This window comes from Microplitis mediator, chromosome 2, assembly GCF_029852145.1.
Source record: "Microplitis mediator isolate UGA2020A chromosome 2, iyMicMedi2.1, whole genome shotgun sequence".
NCBI classification, from domain to species: Eukaryota; Metazoa; Arthropoda; class Insecta; order Hymenoptera; family Braconidae; genus Microplitis; species Microplitis mediator.
Window position 1 is genome coordinate 22,186,477 of NC_079970.1, and position 26,458 is coordinate 22,212,934.

At 28.0% G+C, this 26,458-nt stretch overlaps 1 protein-coding gene and 1 non-coding gene across 27 annotated transcripts in view; one reads left to right on the forward strand and one right to left on the reverse strand.

Moving 5' to 3' along the window:
• LOC130664089 (capping protein inhibiting regulator of actin dynamics-like) overlaps positions 1–26,458 on the reverse strand; it is a 124,617-nt gene that overhangs the window by 59,345 nt on the left and 38,814 nt on the right. For 3 of the 26 annotated variants that reach the window (XM_057463849.1, XM_057463838.1, XM_057463833.1), the window contains exon 2: positions 7,661–7,702. The exons of 11 other annotated variants lie outside the window; for them this stretch is intronic. In XM_057463849.1, coding sequence (XP_057319832.1) covers positions 7,661–7,702 — 42 coding nt within the window. Of the gene's footprint in view, positions 1–7,660; positions 7,703–12,526; positions 13,000–26,458 lie in introns of those variants that run through there. 12 more of the 26 variants (XM_057463828.1, XM_057463822.1, XM_057463814.1 and 9 more) reach the window with 11 other exon arrangements.
• Trnak-uuu (transfer RNA lysine (anticodon UUU)) lies at positions 14,727–14,799 on the forward strand. Its single transcript has one exon. It is a non-coding gene; the product is annotated as a tRNA-Lys (tRNA).

The following is a 26,458-nucleotide window of genomic DNA, read 5'->3' on the forward strand; positions in this document are numbered from 1 at the left end:
TTTTTATGGATTTATGCACATATTTCTTGCATGTTCTAAGATATATTTTTAATATATATAAAATATATACGAAAATATATTTTTTATGCATATTTTATATATATTTATATATTTTTTATGTATTTTTTTCATACGGTAAAATATATTTTTTTTATATTTTACCATATACTTTTTTAAAAAATTTTTTTTATGAGGGTAATTAAAAATTACCAAAATGAAATTTTTGTAAAATAACTTAATTAGTATAGTATAGTAGTGTAAAATAGCAGATGAAAAATTAAAAGATTTAAATTGAATTTTTTTTATAACGGAGTCTGATAGAATAAATATTTTAAAAAAAATTTTATTAAATAGAAATATCGGACAGATTTTAATTACAATTTTATTACTCATACTAAACTTTTGACATTTTGATATTGCAATTTATTTTAAATGTCAAAATATTTTTTTTCTTGATAAATAAATAAATATATCTATATATATATTTATGTAAAAATATATATTATTTTTATTTGAATAACATAAAAAAAAAAATATTTTTTTATAAAAAAGTTTTCAAAAGATTTTTTCATGTTTTTATTTTTCTTTAGTTTTTTCTGTTAATGAATTCTCCCTTCGCAATAAAAAAGCGTGTATTCAACAGAAACAAGTATAATAAGGGCACGCGTGGGAGTGAAAAATATAAATGGGTTGGAAATTAAGTCTGCGCGTTGTCACGTTGCGAATAATAAAAATAAAAATTTTTGTAGACTCGTTAATCGCCAAAGTTTTGGCACTACCTGTTTATTGCTCAAAATAAACGTGTTTTGTTTACAAACTTTGTATTAAATTTTTTTGATAACAAACACAACTGGAGAGTTTATTAAAAAATAAATAAAAAATTTTGAACTTGAAAGTAAAATATTTTACTTATTATTTACAACTAATTAATTAATTTAATTTTAACTGATTATTAAAGGAGCAATAAACAAGGCAAATAACTATCTTAACGTGTTAGTAACGGTTTATCCTCGTTAATTAACAAACTTTTTGGTTCAGCAAATATGAGACTGATTGCATGTACCAACATCTCGTGTACAAATTGTTAAGTTTTGTAGTGTTAGTATTAGAACAGCAGTTTACAACCTTGTGTTAGGGTAAATTAATAATAATAATAATAATAATAGTCTCTTATACATATATATTTTTAAACGGAAAGCACGTGGTGCATCTGCAAATATATGAAGATAGTGTATATACATTTGAAACCTCAGTCTTCCGTTTCAACGCGCGTAATTCGAATTTAATTGCTTTAATTTTAACGGTGAAAATATATATGTATATAATATATATATTGGGGTGTTTAAAAAAAAAACAATTTTTTTAGTCGGAAACAGGTTCAAAAGTTTGATATAGATATAAAAACAAGCCTGTCAAAATTAGTTCTTAATATTAACACGAATATTTTCCATAAAAAAATTTTTTTTGTCTTCTGATTTGTATACTAGTTAACGATGGGTCGTAGGAAAAAACTTCAGATGTGTTATTGTAGGGAATTGAATGCTCTACAAAAAAAGTCTCATATCATTTTTTGATAAATCCATTTGTTCAAATGTTATTTGAGCTTGAAGTCAAATTTATATTAAATTTTGAGATCTTTTTACTTTTCCAGTGAAACTATCAGACTTACCGCAAAATGTCATCAGATCTTTTTTGTAGGTAATTTTATTCCTTACAAATTACCTCTGATAAAATTTTTCGAAATTCCGCAATGTTCTCTAGTTATTTTCATTTTAATATCCAGCTTTTAAAATCATTCAAAACACCATTTCTAATATTAAATTAAACCCCCCTTCAATCCGAAGGGGATTAAAATGAATAAGAAATTACCCGCTCCGATTCACTCTTAATTTAATCTGCGTTCACTCCGAAAATTTTTCCAGTATATATTATATATACATATATTTTTTTTGTTAACAAAAATTTTTTTCTAAATGAAATATAAATTTGTAATTTAAAAAAAATGGTTTTAATATTGATAACATTTATAAATTCATAATTTACATTCCTTTGTATGAGCTGCAGGTGCAAGAGAATGTGAATATAGGTCAAGTAATGTGTGTAGGCTTGGTTGAATCATATGTCAAGTAGGTTTAACTTAAAAGGCATGGAATTATTATGTGTTAGTACATATTTATATAATATTACCAAGTCTAGATAGTGTATGTAAGGTAATGTTTTTGATGCATTATACCTGCAGTAACCTCGTTTGGTATCAAGTGAAATTAAAATTGAAAGGTAAAATAATGGCGGGTAAGACGAAATTGCGAAATACTTTTTCTAAGGAATATTGTTATCAGTAGAAGAGCGAAAGAGTTATCAGTAGCGAGTTTTTGATGACGGAAAAAATTTATCAACTGACGTAAATCCTGTTTTATCACAATTCGTGACTTAACGTTGTCTACTTTATCTATGGGCGGCCAACTGTTTTATCGACGGTAAGCAATCGGTAATTGACTCAGAGAAGGTTTAAAAATAAATATATATGACCTTGATAATAAATATATAAGGGGATATTGATCTTGAAAATTAAATATATATATATTTATATGAGTGTGTGCAAAAAATATGAAAGGTGATTTAAATAGATGGACTATTTTTGTTGGATGAATGCGATTCGGAAGAATAAATAATTACGTTGAGTAGAGACAAAAAAAAAATATTTATAATGTATATGTTTATATAAAAAAAAATTATAAATGAGAGAGAGAGAGAGAGAGAGAGAAAGAGAGGTAGAGAATATTATGGTTTATGGGCGGTGTTGTCTCGCCCCCGCAATAAGATGATACTAAGTTGATGCAAACTTTACAAGAGATTAACGTCAAGTGTCCATGGCACTCCTCAAAAATAATTTTTCAATTATTATACAAGGAATATTTTTCTCGCTTTAAATAATTGTAGCTAAACTACACGGTATGTAAGTTGTAATTTTTAAAACAATGAAATTTTGTAACTACGATTTAAAAATATTTTTTCTTTCTCATGAATAGAGTAGACAGAGATGCAATAAATAGGGTTTTTCTGTGTCGTTACAGAGTTTAGAGAAAATTGACTTTCAAAGAGCACTTGAATAATAAATTGTATTTTTGCAATGCTTCAATGAATTACATTATTGTCGAGTGAATATATATAGACGAGATCGATCCGCGAGTTTATTCGATACGACATTTTTACTCTGTTGCAATTTAATCGCGATAACATCAAATTTATGTTATAGAGATAGATTTTTATTTTTACCATTAAATCTAAAATCTTTTTCAGAAAAAATTTGCGGAGTGAACGCGGATTAAATCCGGAGCGGATGACTGTTTATTTATTTAATTCCCTCGAAGTGGAATTTACTCCGAAGGGGAGTTGATTTTAATATTAAAACTCCGAATCGGAGTGAATGCGGATTTAAATAAAATCTAGATCCCTCTGAAATTACTGCGCTAAAAAAAACTCCCTATTTACTTTGAATGTGGAAGGATTTTTTTAAATTTCGGAACTCTGAGTGACGAAGTGAATTCGAATTCAAATACTTCGAATTTACTCCCGAATTTTTACAGCACGGAAAGAAAATTATGGGAAGTTTTGCTATGCATTATAGGAATAGTTCCCATAATAATATTGGAATTGTACCCATACTACTATAGGGATGGTTCCCATATATTATGGAAACCATCTCTTAAATAGTATGGGCACAACTCCTATACCAATATGGGAACTATTCCCATACTATTATGGGAACTGTTCCCATACTATTATGAGAACTATTCCTCTACCATTATGGGAACCATTCCTATAATATTATAGGAATAATTTTCATACTAGTATAGAAACCATTCCTATAATGTTATGAGAATAGTTCCTATAATTTATGGGAATGGTTCCTACAATTTATAGGAATAGTTCCCATAATGGTATGAGAACTGTTGCCATACTATTATGAGAACTATTCCTCTACCATTATGGGAACCATTCCTATAATATTATAGGAATAATTTTCATACTAGTATAGGAACCATTCTTATAATGTTATGAGAATAGTTCCTATAATTTATGGGAATGGTTCCTATAATTTATGGGAATGGTTCCTATAATTTATGGAAATGGTTCCTATAATTTATGGGAATGGTTCCTATAATTTATGGGAGTGGTTCCTATAATTTATGGAAATGGTTCCTATAATTTATGGGAATGGTTCCTATAATTTATGTGAATGGTTCCTATAATTTATGGGAATGGTTCCTATAATTTATGGAAATGGTTCCTATAATTTATGGGAATGGTTTCTACAATTTATAGGAATAGTTCCCATAATGGTATGAGAACTGTTCCCATACTATTATGGGAACTATTACTCTACCATTATGGGAACCATTCCTATAATGTTATGGGAATGGTTCCTATAATTTATGGGAATGATTTCCATAATATTATAGAAAGTATTCCTATGAATTATAGGGACCATTCCTATAATTAGAAAAACCATTCCTATAACGTTATGGGTATCATTCCCATAATTATAGGATCTATTCCAATAATTATGGGAAACATTCCTCTAATTATAGGAACTGCTCCCATAATTTATGGTCGTAATTCTTATGATGGTATAGGAAAAAATTTCACAAAATTATGGAAACATTTTCCATAATTTTCATTCCGTGAGTGTAAATAATTGTACGGCTCGAAACAGCCATTGAATTATAAATGCGCTAAGAGGAAACAAAGTGTGAGTAAATAGACAGTCATGACAATTATTCAACAGATGTTAAAAAAAAGTGTTACTTTCTATTGTAAGAATTTAAGCATAAAAATGTTAGTACTTCACCGAAAAATAGTTAAAATTCAAATGAGAATTCGCGTGATGCACGCGACGGACATTGCGATTCAATCAACATACAAACATACATTTTAACACTACATATATATAGTTACTATGCAAATAGTAGTGACTATAAGACACTTTGAGTAAAAGACTAAGACTTCAGGACGTCAACCCGACTTGTAATATCGATTTTTCGAGCTGGACACGCGCATTGTCAATTACATCTCATTAAGTAATTCAGGTAACTTAAAAAAAAAATAAATACATAATAAAATAAAATATTTATTCTAATGTTATAGTCATATATATGACAACATAAAATACCAGTATACACGTAATATTAATGTGTCATAAATTAACAACGATGATAGATCTCTATATATTTTGTCTTGATGACAGTTCTGATATTTCCGTAATTTGTATAAATGCTTTCATGACAACCCGCTATATGTGTCTATTATTCAAGTCTTTCTATCTCTAAATATATAAATATATATTTAGAATACACTCACAACAGTTTGGTAATTTAATTAAGGGAAATATATATATATGACCTGTATAATTAAATGAAAAAACACTTGACCTAAAATATAATTACATTTATTTTTTAATTTTAAATGAAACGAATTAAAAAATTAATCTATCGATTTACAAAGTGAAAGATAAAGTTTATTTTGAAATTAATAATGGGGTAGAGAATTTAAAAATTTTTAAATAATTATTAATTTTAAAATTATACGGTACCATAGTTTTATGATCAATTATAGTTTGCGTAAACAAAATTTCCAAACATGGATAGTTATATATATATATATATATATATATGTATGTCTGTTGTTGGTGAGAGCTTGGGTTATTTAATGGTAATTATAATGAGGAGGACTTGGGCTCTTAGATGAATAAGGGTCAAAGAGAATAATAGACAGTATAAGTTATTAGGTAGATAATAAGATGAGGTAAATATGTAAGAGTAAAACGAAAGCTTAAACCGTGAATCACGCATCACGCCTTAAGACACAGCTATTTATCTATTATTTAATTCGTAAAACTGTACAGAGACTAAGAGTGCCGTTTTATTTAGTAAAGGTACCAAACGGTAGTCACGCCGTGACTGCATGCAACTGGCCTTTGCACCTGCGGCGCCGTTGCGAACGCGACCAAGACTTACTCTAGACGATAACGACCCTCGTTTCTTGCTACTTCATCGTCATCGCAATCACCATCGCCATCGTAAGAGTACAGTAGTTCCTGTTGTACTTGTAATAGTCATAGTAATAGTACTAGTACTGGTACTACTACCAGTACAGTAGCTGTAGTTGGTGTAGTTTGTAATTGTGTAGTCACAGTTTCAGGCGCGTCTATATCTATATATGTTTTTATTTTACCCTTTTTTTATAACACATATACTCTTTGTTCACTTCCTACACCTTTACCGTTATATGCGATATTTAAATGTCAATACTTTCAGTGGTTAAATTTTTTTTTAATGCTACGTTATAAAAAATTTTTTTTTTTATCTGCACAGAAAAAAAGGATCTTTTGGCGCGAAAAATTTTCACTCGCCCCATAAAAATTTTTAATTATCCTAAGAAATTTTTTACGTTATGAATTGAACATGAAAATTTTCATGATACGGAAGTTAGCCGTCTAATAATTTTTTAATCCTTTCAAAGACTATAAATTATGAAAAAAAAAAAATATCAAAAAAATTGCACATGTAGATTTTTCAATTTTCTACTCGTGCATATTTTTCTTTTGAAAAAAAAATTATAAAATTGATGATTGTCTGCTAGCTTCAGGATTATAAATTTTCTATGATACTGAAGTTAGCCGTCTAATAATTTTTTGATTTTTTTTAAACAATAAATTATAAAAAAAAAAAATATTTTAAAAATTTGCACTTGTAGTTTTTAAAATTTTCTGCACGTGCATATTTTTAGTTTTTAATTTTTTGTAATTGATTTGATGAAAAAAAAATCCAAAAAATTACTAAGTGTCTGCTAACTTCAGGATCATAAATTTTCTTGCGGCGAGAAATACTTTTTTTCCTTGTATATAAAATAAAATTTATTTTTACAAAAAAAAAATGAATCATTTAAAAGTAAATTTATTTCGTAATCCGCGTGATTTAGAATTAGGGTAATCAATCAGATGGAACGAGAGCCGGTTATAAAGATTGTAATATAATTGTAACAAGTAAGGCGCGGCTATTATTCAAACTATTACAGTAATGCATTAAATGTACGTAGACGTAAAGTGTGAGAGAATTAAAACCGATTAATGTAGTTAACCACAAAATTAATAATTAAATAGACGACGGGAAACGTCAGCTCAGTTAGCGAAATTATTAGCTTCCTGATATACTTGATCTAAAGTATCTCTTTATATATATGTATATACATCTATATATCTTGCAATTATATCTTTTACAGTATGTACACTATTAGTGTACAACACTTGTGATGGAGAATTTCATGCCTTCGGAGATGTAGAATACCTCTCTCTTATTCTGAATCAGATTTAGCCTCAATTGCTTCTTGTCATCAATTAAATTCTAACAGACTATTGCATTATTCAAAAAGTAACATCATGAAAGTACCCAATTTATTAACAATATCATTCATTTTTTTTTTTTTCATTATTATATTTCATAAAAAAAAATAATGACCGTAAAAAAAACTATAAATTCACTTTAGAAATTAAATTTTTTTTTATCTATTTTAATTATTTTACTCATTATTATTTTCCAGTAAATATAATAATAGTATTTTTTTTTTAACATTTAAAAATAATAAATATAGTTTTAATTACCACAAGTTACTAATTGCTTCATAGAAAGACACGAGTACTCACCTGAAACAAACAATAAAAAAAAATTAATTTACTCAAAAAAATTAAATTGAATCACAAAAAAAAAAAAAAAAAAAAAAAGAGAAACCGGGTAAGAAACGTCTACCATCTGTTAGTTAATTTTAATCGTGGGCTTCTTGTTTACAATGTCGTTCTAAATGATCTGACATTAATTAAACCATAAATGCTTTGATTGCCGGGATAATCTTATCCACATAAATGTTGTAAACTTTTTTAAAATAATGTTTTATTTACTGATTGTAAAATATAAACTATAATTAACTTAAAAAGTAATCTAACAAAATGAATAAAAATACAAATTACGATGTAAATAATGTATCAATTGACCTTCTGTTTAGTCGCATTTTTCTTTTTATAACAAGGTTCATTTTCTGCCTGATTTCACTGAATAATCGACTAAAATAGAATTACTTTTTTTTGTGTTTTTTAATTATATGTTAAATAATAATTATGTAGAGTAAACAGCTGGCAATATTTACACTACAAAAATTCGGAGTGATTACGAATTTTAATTCACTTCAAATTCATTTCGTTACTCGGAGTTCCGGAGTAAAAAAAATTACTCTGCATACGGAGTAAAGAGAGAGTTTGTTTTTTCAGCAGAGTGATTTCGGAGGGATCTGGATTTTATTTGAATCCACATTCACTCCGATTCAGAGTTTCAATATAAAATTGAATTCCCTCTGGGACTTAATTTTACTCCGAGGGATTAAATAAATAAAGTCATCCGCTCCCCATTCACTCCGGATTTATTCTGTAAGAAATTGGGAGTGAATTTGGAGATTTACGGATTTCATTTAAATCCGAATTCACTCCAATTCGGAGTTTCAATATGAAATTAAACACCTCTTCGGATAGACTCCGCATTTACTACGCTAATTTTTTTACAGTGTATGATTAATTAAAATTAAATAAAAAGATAGTTTATAATTAAATTTATTTGTCGGGTAGGCAGAGGTCATTTAAACATAATTTTTTTTTTTTTAAATGTTATTTAGTCATATGAAGCCTGTTGGCAGTACTTGATGAGTGGTTACTCTGTGGTGTGCGAATTATCGTGGTTCTGTGACACACAAAGAACAAGCGAGACCGAGTTTAAGAGGAGAGTTAATACTCACTCATGCTCACATTCTTCTTCTTTCAGACCAACGAACTGTAAATAATTTGTTAAGACGACTGGAAAAGTCATTATTTATTTATTTTATTTTTCTTTCAATTCTTATTATTGGAATAACAACAAAACTGATAAATTATTTGCAGTCACACTTGTCATTCACTATTTTTATCTATTAATTTCCGTATTAATTATTGTTAATTTTTTTTTTAAATCAATAATTTCGTAATTTTGAGTAAATATTTAAATTAAGATAATGTTGGACTATTATAAAGGGTTCAGTGAACTGTTTAATTAAATTAATTTACATTTTCCCTATCGATAAATCTTATCGTGATATACTTTTGTTACTTAAGATTCACTTGTATTCTTGAGACTCATTTTATGATAATAAATTAACTCAGTCCCTTTCAATTACTTATAATTTTACTTTCTTTAGAAACTAAAAGTATCACAAAAAATAATATTTTTAAAAAGGGTCGCTTTGAATATATTCAGCTATTTACGTATACGTATGTTATAATTTGACCGGAATAGAAAGTTAAACAGTTAGTTTTTTAGAATAAACATTTACACATTAGAGGAAGTCATTAAATAATATTATGCATTAGTTTTTTAAAAATTATCAAAATTATTGTTCTTTTTTTTTCTAAACTTTCTAATCACTTAAAAATTATTTACATTGAAATTTATACCCAAGAATGATCTCACTTATTTTTGGTTGCAATACAAAAATTGGAAATAATTTTTTTTTTTAATTTGCCATTTCACGATTGGGAAAATGAAATTAATAAAAAATATTTTTTTTTTGTATGAAAAATTATTGTTCAGATTTTCTGTAAATAAAATTACGTCAATTTTTTGCAGACTAAAATTTTTAGAGAAGGCCGACATTAAAAAAAAAAATTTTTGATGTGAACATAACAAAAAAATTATTCAACTGATAAAATTATAACAAATATTTGTTTTTTATGACTGCAATATTTTGTTATAAAATGAGTAAGCCCGCACTTGTGCATAATTACCTTTTATTTCTTATTGATAACAAAAAAAAAAAAGTATTAATGATGATAATAAAAATATTTTATTAATTTACTAAGTAAATTTTTCAAAAGAATGGCATTGTGTCCCGTGTAAAAAAATAATTGTTGAAAAAAGGTTAAAAAAGTGTTGACTATTCTAAACTTCAAAACGTGACACAATGACGAACTTTTTTTAAACGATTTTCAAACCTTTGAAAATACACAGAAAAAAAACAATTTACTTAATACTACAAATTAACGTTTTTTAAAGCAAAATACGTTCAGAAAAAACTCATTTCGAACTATTTCTAAACGTTTTTCGTTTTAACATACACGCAGAGGATTTTACGGTATTTTTTACATAAAAAATTTATAGAAAAATTACTATGTCATAGTAACATGAGGACAGTTTGGAATTATTGTACAAATTAACGATACTGTAGAAATTTTGAAAATACATCGAACAGAATTTACAAGGTGCATTGTAATTTTGACAAAGCAACAGATTCAATTTTATCCAAGAAATTTAAATTTCTTAATCTGTTGCTTTGTCAAAATTACAAGGCACCTTGTAAATTCTGTGCGATGTATTTTCAAAATTTCTACAGTATCGGTAATTTATACAATAATTCTATACTATCTTCATGTTACTATGACATAGTAATTTTTCTATAATTTTTGATGTAAAAAATACTATAAAATTCTCTGCGTGTTTCTTAATAATGTGAGGATATTTATTGATTTTTCTCTTGAAGTTTCAAAAGTTTAAAAAAAGTTTGTCGTTGTGTCACGTTTCGAAGTTTAGAATAGTCAACAATTTATTAACCTTTTTTTTTAACAATTTTTTATACACGGGGTAATCAGCATGAATATTCGTAAAATTTATCACGTCTTCAAGATAGAGAGGATGGAAGGTTAAAAAATTTGGCACAAGCTCACGTGTGCTTTGAATAAAATTGCAAGTCTTCCGGTTAGTCAGACGAATATAAAAAAATTTTTACCATAAAAAGAAACTGGCATAATTTTTATTCTTCATCGCATTGCATTGTTGTAATTTTACTCACTCACCAAACAAACAAAATATTGAGATTTTTATTCATAAAAAATAATTAACTTCTGAGAAAAAAACTGTCACTAATTATTTGCTCATGACATAAAAAAATCAAAACTGAATAAATCGTAAAAATATTGATAACAATAAATTAAATTTTTATAGAAAATTAAATTAATTACTATTGATAGTAAATGTAGTTAATTTTTTATCGAGATATAAATAGACGAGAATGTCTGTCGGCAGATATGATAAAATTGATTAGAATTACGTCAGGTTTTAGAAGTTGATTAAAATGAAAGTTTAAATAGATAAAGACAAATGTATATACATATATATGCAATAATAAATTTATTCCGAGCAATGTGTCATCACAGTAAAAAATTTTGTGTTAAAATCAACTTAATCTGTGTGTTAAAAATGGTCTACACAATATTTGTGTTATTTGTTAACACAGACAATTTGTGTTGACTTTAAATCAAAATTTGTGTCAAAATTTTGACATAAAGCTCGGGTAATACAAGAAAAGGGAATTTAACACTTTTTAAATGTCAGCGGCGACCCAAAAAATGTTAACTTTAAAAATTTTTATTATTTAACATTCAACTATTTTTTGATAGCAAACATTTTTTTTATTACACGGAAACAAGTAATATAATGATATAGTGATCAGTAAATACTATCATTCTAAATACTAATTCTTTCATTTATAATTAAAACGTAAACATTAAAAATTTATGAGACGTATTAGAAAATTTATTGTTTTTAATTTCAAAATTCTCTACCTCACCCAGGTTAGGTTCCGGGTAATAATTTCAATTTTTAAAGTTTATTTTTTTCTGTGTAGTTAAGATGTTAGTATATTAACAATAAAAATTTTCAAAATGTAAATTTCACTTTCATTTTACTATTAATTATTCTGTGATTATCAATTGACTTTTTGACGTAAATTTTGTGTTAATTTTAAACTAACCCTTAACACATGTTGACATTCACAGTTTTTGTATTGAGTAATGCATTTGAAGTGTTAAATAGTAAATCGATTTAAAAATTACCACGCAGTGAAATGTGTTAATTTAACACAACATAATTTAACACGGACTGTTTTTAACACAGATGCACAATACTTTTTACTGTGCATGCATTAAATGTACACTGTAAAAAATCAAGAGTGAGTTCGGAGTGATCTAGATTTTTGTAAAATACGCATTCACTCCGATTCGGTGTTTCAATATTGAAATAAACTCTTTTAGGAGTGAATTTTACTTCAAGAGGATTTGCGTTCACTCCAAAAATTTTTACAGTGTATATAATGCACAAGAGATGAAGTTATGATGAGTAAAACTTGTAGGATGATTGTAATTAAGTTCAGCGTGGGTCAATCACGAAGACAAAGAATCATTAACTTTCAGCTAGAGTAAATATATATATATATATATATATATATATATTTTTACCGTTGTGTGTCTGAAGATAATTGACTTTTGTCAAAAATAATTTATCATTTAGTTAAGTTACATTTACTCCATTAAATTAAAAATTTAACCTACTTAATTTAAAAATGTAATGTTTTTTTTTTAGTAACATTAATTGAAAAAAAAAAAAAAAAAAAAACTTACAAAGCCAAACATTTCCACGTGGCGCGGTGTGCAGACGATTAAAATGAAGATTGAAATCTAGTCCAGCTAGATCTTGTTTAAGTTGGGTACTATCCATTACAAGAGCTCTTTCAGGTAACAAAAAAAGATGATCACTACCTTCGGCAGGCCCCAAAGTTCTAGGCAATCTACCGACCCCAAGTGGGCCTGATCGTGCCGTCAACATTCTCTCAAAATTGTTCTTATTGATGTCGATTTTTTTACTGACACGCGATGACGATGACGAGACATTATTCGAACCCGAGCTCGTCACTTTGAATTTACAAATATTTTTTTACTATACCTCACTTCCTACCCCACTTACACCCTTTTGCTACTTTTAAATTATTTTCACTCCCGCTCAAATGTATGCACTAAAAATTAACTCCAAAATTTTAGTATTCGAGGCGAAATACTTTCAGATAATGAATAACAAAGTACATTACAATAATATTAATTTGCCTTGCCAGTATATTATTTCAATTTTTAATCATATATCTATATATATGATTGCTTTATTATCAACACATTATTCACTTGGTTTATTCACTAATTATTATGTAAACACGAGCTTTGTAAGTATTTTCGTATTAATGTAAACAAAGAATTATGATAACACATACATTTTTTTTATCTTTTATGAGTTATTGAGAATGAAAACGTGAGATTTTTATTTTATATATAATAATTATTTATTATATATATATATATATATATATATATATATACATATCTATCGATTCATACTAATGTTATCTTGAAAGCTTTGTTATTATATTAACAATTACGAACGTGAGTTTACGTCCGATAACTTATAATCCAATACTATTTTAAATATAAGGTTTCGTTGACGAAATCCACAATTGGCTTTCAAATCTATTTAAATATATAAGCATACATATTTATTTTTTTAAATCAACCGTAACACGATTTGGAGTATTTTTCGAAAAATTTATACCAATAACTAATTTCTTTTTCATTAATTAAAGTATAATTTGAATTATAAATTTATCACAATGGAAAATAAATATAAAGTGATTTTATTTATTGAGTAATTGTTTAATTATTTAATTTAATTGATTAATTAAATGAATTTATGGATTTAGATAAAATATAATTATATAAAATTTATATTATACAAGTGTCATTAGTTCATTAATTGCCGGCAACTCGTGGCAAAATATATGTGTATATATATATATATATGAGGATAATATATAAAGTGAGTCCACTCTGAACGACGCCCGCATTGAAACTGAATGATTGTAACATATTGAGAGCGACGAGGACTCCCGAGTTTGAGCCGAGAAAGGCCGAGGGTATTTAACAAGCTAACAGATTCAATGGACACAATGTACAATAGATGACTAACAATAAATATATATATAGGTAATGAATAATATAATAACAATAGTTTAAAAGAGAGTAAGTTAATGAGTGTAAAGTAATTGAATGGAAACTTGAATTGGAAAATTTTTTTACTGATTTTAATTTTCTTTAGATTATTTTTCGTTTCGCTTTAATTTATTAAGAAGAGCAATTCATTGTTGTTTGGTTGTGTATCAAAAGGGGTGATTTTATAAAAAAAACTTTTTTAATGTAATGCCGTTGTGTAAATTTAGTTGTTGGATGGTTATGCATCCTTGCGTAAGACTAAATAAGATAAAATTCCTTTGGGAATATAACAACACAGATTTAAAGGTTGTTCTGGCCTTACAGACCGTTTTACGCGCATTAGGTCGAGGATTCTATGTAATAGTTATTTATTGAGGATATATTTCATGTATGCTAGACAATTTCACTTGGCGCCATTTCAATATTTACGTTATTTTTATTTTTTCACAGTATTACGGTAATATGCTTTTATTGTGGAGTATATCAATTATTTTAATGGTAAATTAATTAACAAATTAATTCTTTAGAGAATTTAATTAATTGATTACTTAAATTTTTTTTAATCAATAGGAAATATATTTATTAATATGGTAAATTATTGGGTAGCAAATTTTGATTTTTTGGAGCATTATAATTGTGGAGTACAAAAATTTTGGAGTAATTAAAAGAAAAAAGTCAAAATATCGTTATTATGGTTTTTTTTTTTAAATTAATAAGTAAGCGAAAGATGACCATTACGTTTGGAGAAATTAGGTTCAAATTGAACATAGAAGCCCGGCTATGTCAGGCTTGGATAGCTCAGTCGGTAGAGCATCAGACTTTTAATCTGAGGGTCCAGGGTTCAAGTCCCTGTTCGAGCGATATTTTTTTTATTTTTTAAATATGAATAAATGATATTTATTCATTTCTCATTAGTTCACAAATTTGAGTAAAAAGTTTTTCAATTTTTATATTAATATACACTGGTCACAAAAATTAAGGGATATAAAAAAAATTCCAAATTTTTGAGTGATGTTCAACATGCTGTAACTCGGTGAAAAATGGTCATAGAGTAAAAATAAAAAAAAGCAAATTGTAGCCTCAAGTTACTAGTTTTCAGATCTGGACTTCAAATTTTTTTATCACGCACGGTTCCGAAGTAATCCTAAGAAAACCAACGCTGTAACTGTTGTTTTTGCAATACTTATATATCAGAATTAGAGTTTAAGCTCATAAGTGTTGTTACTGATCCAAAAACTATGACATTGTATTTGTATTAAGAGACCCTGTTATTAGCTTTGGCGGTTCGATTCTCGTTAAGGTAATAAGTAAATTTAAATTTGGAGTAACTATACAAAAATTATACAAATAATTTAGATTTAAAAAACAAAGTTAATTTAAGTATACCCTCGATTTTATTCTGTTCAATTCGTCTGTGCGAATGTTACGTGTATTTTTGCAAGAATAAAGAGTCTTCAAGAACATAGTGTAATAAATTCATTTATCGTATCAATACCTGAAATATAATTACGATAATTTGAATAATCAATTATTGTTAACAAAATTTTTGGTCCATGTACAACTATTTATTTGATTATCATCAAGTAAACAATTCGTCCGGTATAGAATTACTAACATTATTTGAATTATCGTTACAATTGTCAATCGACGATGTACTTATATTATTGCTTTTATCCAAAGTACTATCAAAACTGTTATTAACCATTTTTCCACTACAAATTTCTGAAAAATTTTCCTTAGAAATGTAGATAGTTAGAGAATTTATTAAATTTTTTTTTTCACAAGTATCGTAATTTTTTGTAAATTATTTAAATATCTCAGTGACAGGCTCGGATAGCTCAGCCATCCTTTATTACTTGTTATGAAAATTTTGATAACCTATTTAACAAGCTAATTAACTCTGAACGATAAAATAATCTATAGACTATTTTCAGTTAAATTATCTATGACTCTATGAGAAATGGAGCACAAGCATATTTATTTTATTGAATCACTCATTATAAGAAATGAAATAAATAAACTAATATAGACATCATTGAGAAGATTTAAATGATGAACTTGATTGTATTTTTTTTTTTTTTTAATTTTCTTATACCAAAGACCTTCCGCGTGCGTGTTTGGAGTACTGAAGACTTTAAATGAGTCTTGAAACAGCATGAGACTTCCGTTTGCAAACTAACATAATATACAATTGTACACTTCAATCCATCCCGATGTCACGACTATACGACTATATTTAATGTACTTCTTTATAATCAACTCATCTACACTCTCAGTTGACCATCACTCAGTAATTCACTGAATTAAATTTTAATTACCTATTAAATTTTTAATCAAAATTTCAATTTAGCTAAACATTATTTATTAAAACATTAAATATTATAGTTAATATTTAATTATAAGAAAATATAAAAATGTGTAAATGTGATGACGATAGCAAAGAAATCGTGATCAATGATAAAATTTTTTTTTTTTTTATAAAGAAATGAAGTAAAATATATATGATGAGTATATGTATTTAACGTTATAGCGTCAAGATATATATATTTATATATATATAGATTGGAAGCCACACGTCACCTGGAAGCCTCATATCATACCTAATATAGAGATAAACACCGTTGCCTTACATGAAAAAAAACCCTCTTATAAAGACATTTAATTATTACTTTTTAAAAAAAATATATCAATAAATATTTAATAAGAAATATCTCAAAAACTTATGGTATGACAAGTAATTGTTATTTTTTAAATTTGTAAAATACACACTACAACTTCTGTAAGTTACGATCTGTTACTGTTTAGTCTAGTCGACAAGTTGAAAATGGTCTAAAATAGAGATACTGCTCTTAAAATTAGGTGTGATAGCTCATTGGATCCGGAATGACGCCTAGAAAAAAGTGCCAAAAGCGTGTATTAGCACATAAAAAATTGCAAAAGTTATAAACAATTAAATATGAAAAAAAAAACGCATTTCGTTTTTTGCCAATATTTCATAGACTATTAATATTTAAGAAATTAAAAAAAAAGATTCTTAAAGAGGGGGAAATTTCCAATAAAAAACTACTTCCTCCCAGAACTCTATCTCCATTATTTATGTTACGAATTTTTTAATTTTTACCAAATCTCCAAAAAAAATTTTTCAAAATATATTAAACTTTTACTTTACATTTCGGTTTCTGAGTGTGTATATTTGTCGTATCATGTCAAGTAATTGAACATATAAGATACTGAGAGGCAATACGGTGACTCAACAACATGGCCATCCGAGGTACTACTGTATATACATATATACATTTATGTAGATATCATATAAATCTAATCATTGTACTCGTACTTTAAGTAGAACTGTTAGAAAATTTTACCATAGGATCTTAAGTAGTTGAGTAGGATTCAAAAACACAATCGGTTTCAAAATTTACATATGCATGTGTCTATAAGAGTTTTAAATTTCTCAAAATTTTCTTTGAGAAATTTAACGTCTCTTTTTCTGACTGACGGATGATATTTTTAAAAATAAATTATTTATAACAAAGTGATGGGTGTAATGAAAATGAAAGCGAGAAAGGTACAATGATGTATGAGATCTTTGTCAAAGATATGAGTCACTGAAAAAATAGTTTAAGTTGACGTATTAAGTGTGAGTTCAAGCTCTCATTGAATGTGTGTATTAACCCGTTACTTTAATTCTTGAGTTTCAAAGTCAGCTACTTTAAAAACGGTTTCATTTTGTCCCACTGACTATGCATGGACACTGTCAAGGATACTGATGTTAAATACCGGACGGTGTATTAATTTTATTACGTTAGAATTTTAATTGATTTATTTACTACGCAGCACTCAACTCTTTAATTTGACGTCAATTTTTTTTTCTCGAGCAAATTGATTTTAAATTTATAATTTGATAGAAAGGTTTGGTAATGGAATGAAATTTAATAAATAATTTTCATGAAAATATAAATTATTCAAATCTTTTAGGATACATTTCCTGTGCTGCACCTGTGGATACTCTTGTGACCCGTAACAAAGTAATAGGTCAATTCTTATTGCATTAGATGGGTTGGGTTGCTATCACAGATTTCTTCGAGACAAAAAATATACGGAAGTTATTGAGACTAGATTGTAAAAGATAAATATGTAAATTGCATTTCTTTTATACAAAGAAAATTTATATTATTATAATTTTCTTTTCTTACAGTAAATAAAAGTTTTTTTTAGAAACTTAAAGATAAATTTTCTATAAATACTTTCAGTTTCTCGCAATTATTTCATTTAAGAAGGTGTTATACGTTCTTCTATGTCCGATTGAGACTGTCATTATATTGACAAATTTTTTGGCGAAACTAATGAACCGAAAAATCTGAAATTTTGGAGGTGTATTCCAAAAAGTATCTAGATTCGTCTGGTTCAAACTATATTGGCCTAAAAAATTATAAAAAAAATATGAATTTAAATAATTTGGACTAAGTGGAAGTGACATACCTGATGTTCCCACATAAAATCCATTATATATATATTAGGTGAAACTTATTTCCGAAAAACTTAGAACCACTTTATACAGAAATATTTGAAGAATTATTTCCATATTTTTAATTTTCCTTATAATAAAAATTCGAGCTAAATAATTTGTCAAAAGGTAAAATTATGATGGGGTTAGAGTACACAAATGATAAATAGATGAAATTTAACAATCGATGAGTTTAGAATTTTATTGCAAGATGTCATTGAATGTCAATTTTCCTTCAAATCTCCGACGCTAGATGTCCCTCATAGATCCATATTGTATATCAATGATCTGTCACAGGAATTAGAGAGCTTTGATGTTTTTATCAATTATAATAATAATAAAATAATAATAATGATAATAATAATAGTAATAAAAATTATAATAATAATAATAATAATAATATTAATAATAATAATAATATTAATGAAAGTTTGGAAAATAAAAAATAAAAAATAAAAAATTTTTTAATTAAAATAAAAAAAAATAAATAAATAAATTTCATACGTAAAAAATTCCGAAATTTTTCGCCGTACGATCTGTGAAGAATTTTACGTTTTGTTTTCTATTTTTATTTTTTTTTTATTTGTTTATTTATTTATTTATTCGTCTAATCTCTATTTTTTATATTTTTATTTTCGAAATACCCGCGGCAAATGAATTGGTTAGAAGTATGGCGCAGGCACACTGGGTGATAGTACGAGAAAAAAAAAATACCACGCATGCGCATTTGTTAAGACGAATGTCCACACATATTTATGCTAAAATTAAAGAAAATGCGATTTAATTTTTTATTAATTATAATTGCATAACACACAGTTAGATAGCCATTTTCGAAAGCAAATCCTTCTAGGGCAAAACGGGTCATTTAAAAAAAAATGGAGTTAAATTATGAATTCTTTTTCGAGATATTGTGTTTTCAAGCTACAAAATTCTTTTACTGCTTGAGGGGAACATTTTCAAGTTTCATTTAATGATTTTCTCGTTTCTATTGCACTGAATTTGTTTTTGAAAATTTCAGAAATAATCTTTATTGCATTGTCAGTAAATTGGTGCATCATGTGGGATGTTTCTGTTCACTAATAAGACGATAATAACAGAAATATTTGTAGAAAGGAGGCGAAAATAAACTTTCGATCGTAAAGCACTCCCTAATGCTTCGCATTATGAGTCGTGCAATAAGAATAATAATAATAATAATAATAATAATAATAATAATAATAATAATAATAATAATAATAATAATAATAATAATAATAATTTTATTATTATTATTATTATTATTATTATTATTATTATTATTATTATAGTGAGTACACACTTATTAGTTGAACACTTATGTATTTTTTACTAGAGCACATTCGACCATTTCCTAGCTAGCGATAAATGATTAAAAATCAAATTTTTGAACTAATAATGAAACTGTTCGTTAAATAAATAAACAGAATCAATTTTAATAGAAACTACGATGGTGGGAGTAAATATTAATCTCTTCTCTGTCGTATTGACATCCCTTTTTCACGTCGATATTTTTATCACCGATAAAAGTCGTTCACTAACCATATACTACATGTATCATAGATAATATGATCATTATAAAAATACTCATGAATGATTAATTTGATTAATTATCTATTACAAAATTTTTGTAATAATAAAAAATACAAATTTTCAATATAAATTTTGAACAATTATCAATTTCGCGCGCTTGCGCACTGCCTACAAACAAGCAGATGTGCTGCCATCATGATAAGGCGACGTAGCACATATGGCGGTGTGTATTTGAATAATAATTTTAAAAATTGTTTATTCAATACACGAATTGAAAATAACAATAACAAGGAATAAATCGCTATGAGCCAATTAGTTTGTAATTTTTTCAAAGGTATGAAAAATAATTTTTTTAATGTCATCCTTGCTATATTGATCACTCCTTTTTTTTTATTTGTATTTTTTTTATTTATTGATAAATCATTGAAATAAAAAAAAAGTCTTAAAATCATTAAACCCTGCTGGCCAGCCGTAAGACTTCCCTCTGTCTTCGAGCTCAAAAAGGGTTAAATTTTTTATTGAAGATTAAATCATTTCTCTTGTTCACTTGGTCTCTAAGTCAACCAATTTTGAAATTATATGTTAATAATCAAAACAATTTTCTAAAAAATCAAGAAAATAACTCTTTCCGATATTGACAATTTAAAGTATTTTTTTTTTTCTTTCGTGAAAATTTAATTCATATACATTTATTTATTGGTACATATTTGCATTAGGGTGTGTCAAGAATAAAAATTTTTTTATTTACTCAAATATATAAATATATATGTACCAATAAAAAAATTTGTTTAAATAAACTTTTCGTGAAAAAATAACTACTTTTCATTAATTAGTATTAATTTTTTTTATTTATTTACTATAAGAAACATAATTATTTTTATACTAGTTAATTGTTTTCTCTTACTGACATTTTTATAATTATTTACAGAGAGAAATTGATTTCTTGAAATTTAAATTTTCCCTCGTTTTTTACCATTTGAAAATTGTTGATGGCGACGGTTCGTAACGTTGCGCAGCATATACACGGCCTTAACAGTGTTAGTGAAACAAAGAAATGCGCGCCTAATTCGCAACTGATCGTTCTCGCTGACACTTACAGTATAAACAACAGAGTGCATTAGATTCATCGGTAAATAACCTGTAAGTTTATGCTTATTATTGAATATTGTTTTTTTTTTCAAGTAACTTAGAATCCGCTCGTTTGTTTTTTATAATTTATTGTCATTATTAACATATAAATATTATATTCAGTTGATTCGGTAGGGTACAGAAACATACGTTATATTTTTAGTGATCCGTGATTAGTGTGCTGTGACTTTTGAAAGTTATTTTCTTTACGATCTGTGATTGTGAAAAAAAGCATTAAATATGAATAGTGGTAATAACAATGAAGTGAAATGTAGTTATATAAGAAAGAAGCCACGTCCAAAATCAAGGAAACACGCTTGTCGACAAAAGTAAGTTCCTTTTGTTATTGTAATTGTTCCTCGATTGAAGAGAAAATTTCATGAACTTTATTAGCCACGAGTGTTGACAACATTTTTTTACGTCTTTCAAAACCATGATATGAATCAAGTTTCTTCTGGTCGAAAGTTTTTAAAAAACGTTGTTCATTATTTTATTCCTTCAATCGTCATGAATTCTATTTTTAAGGCCGCCCATCAGTCTCTGCTTGGAATATTGGGTGGATTGAATATTGTTGATGTTTTTCATAGATATTGGTATGTGGTATTAGGATTCTAACTTTTTAACTTCCCGCTAAGAAAATCGACGATTTTCGAAAAATTCGGGAAGTTATTGTTTTCACACCGATTTGCGAAAATCTAAATTTCATCAGATGTCGACGTTTTGAGGTCCTAGGAAGCTATTCTGACTATTTTCAGAATGATGTCTGAGCGTCTGTATGTGTGTGTGTGTGTGTGTGTGTGTGTGTGTGTGTGTGTGTGTGTGTGTGTGTGTGTGTAAACTCTTTGTAACTTTTTAACTAATGAATCGATTCGGTTGGTTGAGGTGGCAATCGAAAGAGCTTGTTGGCCATCAACTTTTCTGAAAATTTCAGATCATTTGATCAAGTAGGCTCGAAAATATTAGCCCACAGAAATTAGCCAAATCGGCTGTGCCAACTGGAAATTGATCAAAAAATTATAATTTCTTGGAATTTCGATACCAAGTAGGATAATATGAAATTCTAACAAGTATCTAATGGCGGTCTCAATTTGTTTATAAATAATAGGCAAACAAAAAAAACGTAAATTAAAAATTAAATATCTCTGAAACTATCAATCTGGCGGGTTAAGTTTTTACATAAAATTTGTAGAGCTTAAAAAAATCTACAATTTTGCTCTAGGGTAAATCCCCGTCAGACTGACAGTTTATTAGTTATTAACAATCAAAGTTTCATAAACAAATTGAGCTAACAAGCTGAAAAATCAACCGATTTCATTTTTTCTTTTTTCCACATATTTCTGGTAATAATAGGAACATTTTTAATATTTTTTAAAATTTTTGTCTTAAAAATTTGATTTTTAAAAATAAAAAAACCGCTTTTTCTTTGGAAGCCAATATCTACGAAACTAAATTTACTACAGCACTCGCACCTATTCTAAAAAATCTAGAATTTAATTGCGAAAAACTTGGCTATTTTAAAAAAAAATTAATTTTTGATTAGGGTCAAATAATAGCGAGTTAAATGCGAGCGGATTTTCGATAAAGCGAGCGCTACCCGGACTGATGGTAGAGGGGGAACTCAACAGTAGTGCTCAACTGATATCCCTCTCTACCATGAGTCCGGGTAGCGAACGCCAGATTGATAGTTTCAGAGATATTTAATTTTTAATTAACGTTTTTTTTGTTTGCCTATTATTTATAAACAAATTGAGACCGCTATTAGATACTTGTTAGAATTTCATATTATCCGACTTGGTATCGAAATTTCAATAAATTATAATTTTTCGATCAATTTCCAGTTGGCACAGCCAAACTGGGTAAAACTGACTAATTTCTGTGGGCTATATTGGCGAATTACGAAAAAAAAAATTTTTTTTTTTTTAGTTTTTTTATTGATTTTTCCGAAACGACTTATACGATCAACTACAAAATCTAATCAGCTCTAGAACTCAATAAAAAGCGTCGATTGCTGCCTTAGCCATCTCAATCAGATAATTCGTTCGAAAGTTATCGCGGGAGAAAGAAATGATAGAAAACGGTTTTTTACGAATATCGTTGAAACAACTGAACTAAAAAATTCCAAAATCTGATCAGTTCTAGAACTCGATAAAATACGTCAATTGACGCCTCAACTATCAAAATCGGTTAATTCGTTCGTGAGATATCGTAGGAGAAAGAAATGCTAAAAAACGGGATTTTCGAAAACAATGGTATACAAAAGTATTTTCGAGCTCTTCGAGCTCGAAAATGCATCTACGACAACGTTTTCTAGCTCCTTGAGCTCAAGGAGCTAGAAAACAGCGGGAAGTTTTGGGGCTGTCCCGCAGGGTCAACCGATAGACAGATTTTTTTAACCAAATTAATTGCTTGAATCTCCGTAGCAAGCGAACCTATTACATTATTCAAAAAAATCGAGTCGCTGAAATACTTGTTAATTAATGTAGATATAATTTGGTCTTTGTTAATTTTTTTTCTATTTCGTATCTTTAATGAGTTATTTAAATAAACAAGCTAAAACAATATTTAACTTGCGTGGTTACCTTCTTGCGCTTATCCGATCCTCCAAGAATTCAGTAATGAACAAAACAAACTTTGTTTCAAATTTCTATGGTCAATACTGATTAATAAATTCATAATGAAAATAAAAATTCATGTAAATTTTTGTAGGTAATTTATGTTTTACAAAATTGTTCATCAGCTTATAAGCTCTAAAACGTATGTTTCAAAAGTTACGGTTAGTTGAAGATAATTTTCTCAAAATAAACGTTTAAAAGGTATTTACACCCAAGTTGTTACTAAATTTCATTCATTACAATGAAGCTACAAAAACACCAATGCAACTTTAGTACTTTACGATTAATTAATATGTTAAATAAATACTTATTCATGAAAATTAATATTTTTTGCTTGCATGACATAAAGACAATAATTTGTTTTACTAAATTTCCTTCGGATAAAACTCAGCAACGATCAAAATTATTATTTGAACAAATTTATTGTACCATTAAAATATTTCTCATTTTTTTTCAAATCGACTTATGTAAAGATTGTGTTGAAAATATGACCACAAGCATACAATTGATTTTTACAACATACAATTGAGCACTTCGAGCTCGAAAATACTTTTGTGTGCCATTGTTTTCGAAAAAACACGTTTTTTAGCGTTTCTTTCTTCAACGATATCTCTCGAACGAATTAGACGATTGAAACAGTTGAGGTACCAATCAGCGTGTTTTATTGAGCTCTAAAGCTGATCAGAATTTGAAATTGATTTATTAATTCGTTTTTCAGAAATTTCAAAGAAACCAAAAAAAATTTTTTTTTTGAATTCTTCTGTTTTCGGTTTCTCTTGAACGAATGAACCGATTTTGATGGTTGAGGTGGGATTCAATGCGGCTTAGAAAGTTTTAGATCTAATTAGATTTTGGAATCGATCCATTGAGCACATTAACAGTTATCTAAAAAAAACATTTTTGAAAAAATTTTATTTTTTAAATATCTTCGAACGAACTTGATCGATCAAGCTCTATTTTTTTACAGCTTTTAGATATTAACAAACCGCGTCGAATGACACCTTAAAGACCAAAATCGGTTCTTCCGTTCAAGAGATACAGGTATTTACATACGTACGTACGTCCACATATACACTCAGACATCATCGTGAAATTTGTCAGAATAGCTTCCTAGAACCTCAAAGCTTAAAGCTCTGATAGAAATTCGGTTCTTCAAAATCGGACCGAAACCAATAACTCTCCGAGTTCTTGAAAATTTTCAATTTTCTTAGCGGGAAGTTAAATAATCACTTTTCTTTTACACACCTTAATATGTACATTAGGGTGTCCCAAAATAAAAAATTATTTTTTTTTAACGTCTTATGGGCTCAAAAGTTACTTCATATTATAATAAAAATCCTCACAAAATTTCAGCCAGATATCTTTAAAATTGAGCTATTACAAAGGGGGGTCCCCTTTTCCATTTAAAACACACGCGAAAATTTTTCATTTTAGTTTTTCGTTATAAAGACTATGAAAAAAATTTTTTTCTCAGTTTTGCCTAGTATGATTTTGTAGGAAATTAAATTCTCTACAAAAAAATGCTAATGCATTATGTATGTCAAACGAACTGGGAAAAAGTTACGGGGCTTCGAAAATCAACAAAAATTTTGTTTAATCAGTGTTCTATTTTTTTTTTTAGTATTTTTCATTTTTATTGCATCAAAAAAATTTTTTTTCTAATTTTAACGACCACGCTCTTGTAGGAAATTTAATTTCCTTCAAAAAGTATCCGATATCATATATACGTCAAATGAATGAGAAAACAGTGACAGGTCTTTAAATGTCCACGAAAAGTGAAGTTTAAAACATCCCAGAGAGGAAAGTACCACGGGCCCAGGCTTGGCCCAACTTTGTAGAACCTTGGGCCAGTCTTGTAAGCCAGTCTTGGCCCAGCCTTGGTAGAAGCCTGGAATGATAATCTCGGGCCAAGCCTGGTTGCCAGACCTGGCCCATGCTTGGTTACCAGACCTGGCCCGTGCTTGGTTGCCAGATCTGGCCCAGGCTTCCAGGAAACAAATAAATTTAATTAAAAAAAATTTATTATTATTAACCTCGTAGAATTCATGATCATTAACGTTTTAATTATCGAAGGGAGGTAAATGATGTGAAAAAAACTCGGTGAAAAATCTGCTCGACTCTGGGCGCGAACTGCCGTCCTTCTGATTACTGGGTCCGAACGGTAGCTACTGGACGAACCTACTAACGTTGAACTGGTGCATTTATATGATCTACTTATATAAACCATAGGTATATCCAAACTTGGGTAATCCTAACTTGGCCCAAGTCTGGCTTGCCATTGGATAGCCAAGGCTAGGTTACCCAGTCTTGGCCCAAGCCTGGGTAATCATTGTAACGGTCAAGGCTAGGTTACCCAGTCTTGGCCCAAGCCTAGCTTGCCATTGGATGGCCAAGGCTAAGTTATCCAGTCCTGGCCCAAGCCTGGGCCAAGTAGGGGCCCGTTGTTCAACTCTGGCAGCTCCTGTATGGGATATTAATTTTTTGAACTAAAATGTCAACGGAAAGTGAACTTCATTTTTCGTTGACATTTAAAGCCCTGTAACTTTTTTCTCATCCATTTGACGTATATATGATGTCAGATACTTTTTGAAGGAAATTAAATGGAGCTCGTTGAGCTCAAAAACATTATTGCGAATACATTTTCGAGCTCGAAAATACTTTTGTTTTCCATTGTTTTCTAAAAAAACGTTTTTTAGCGTTTCTTTCTTCCACGATATCTCGCGA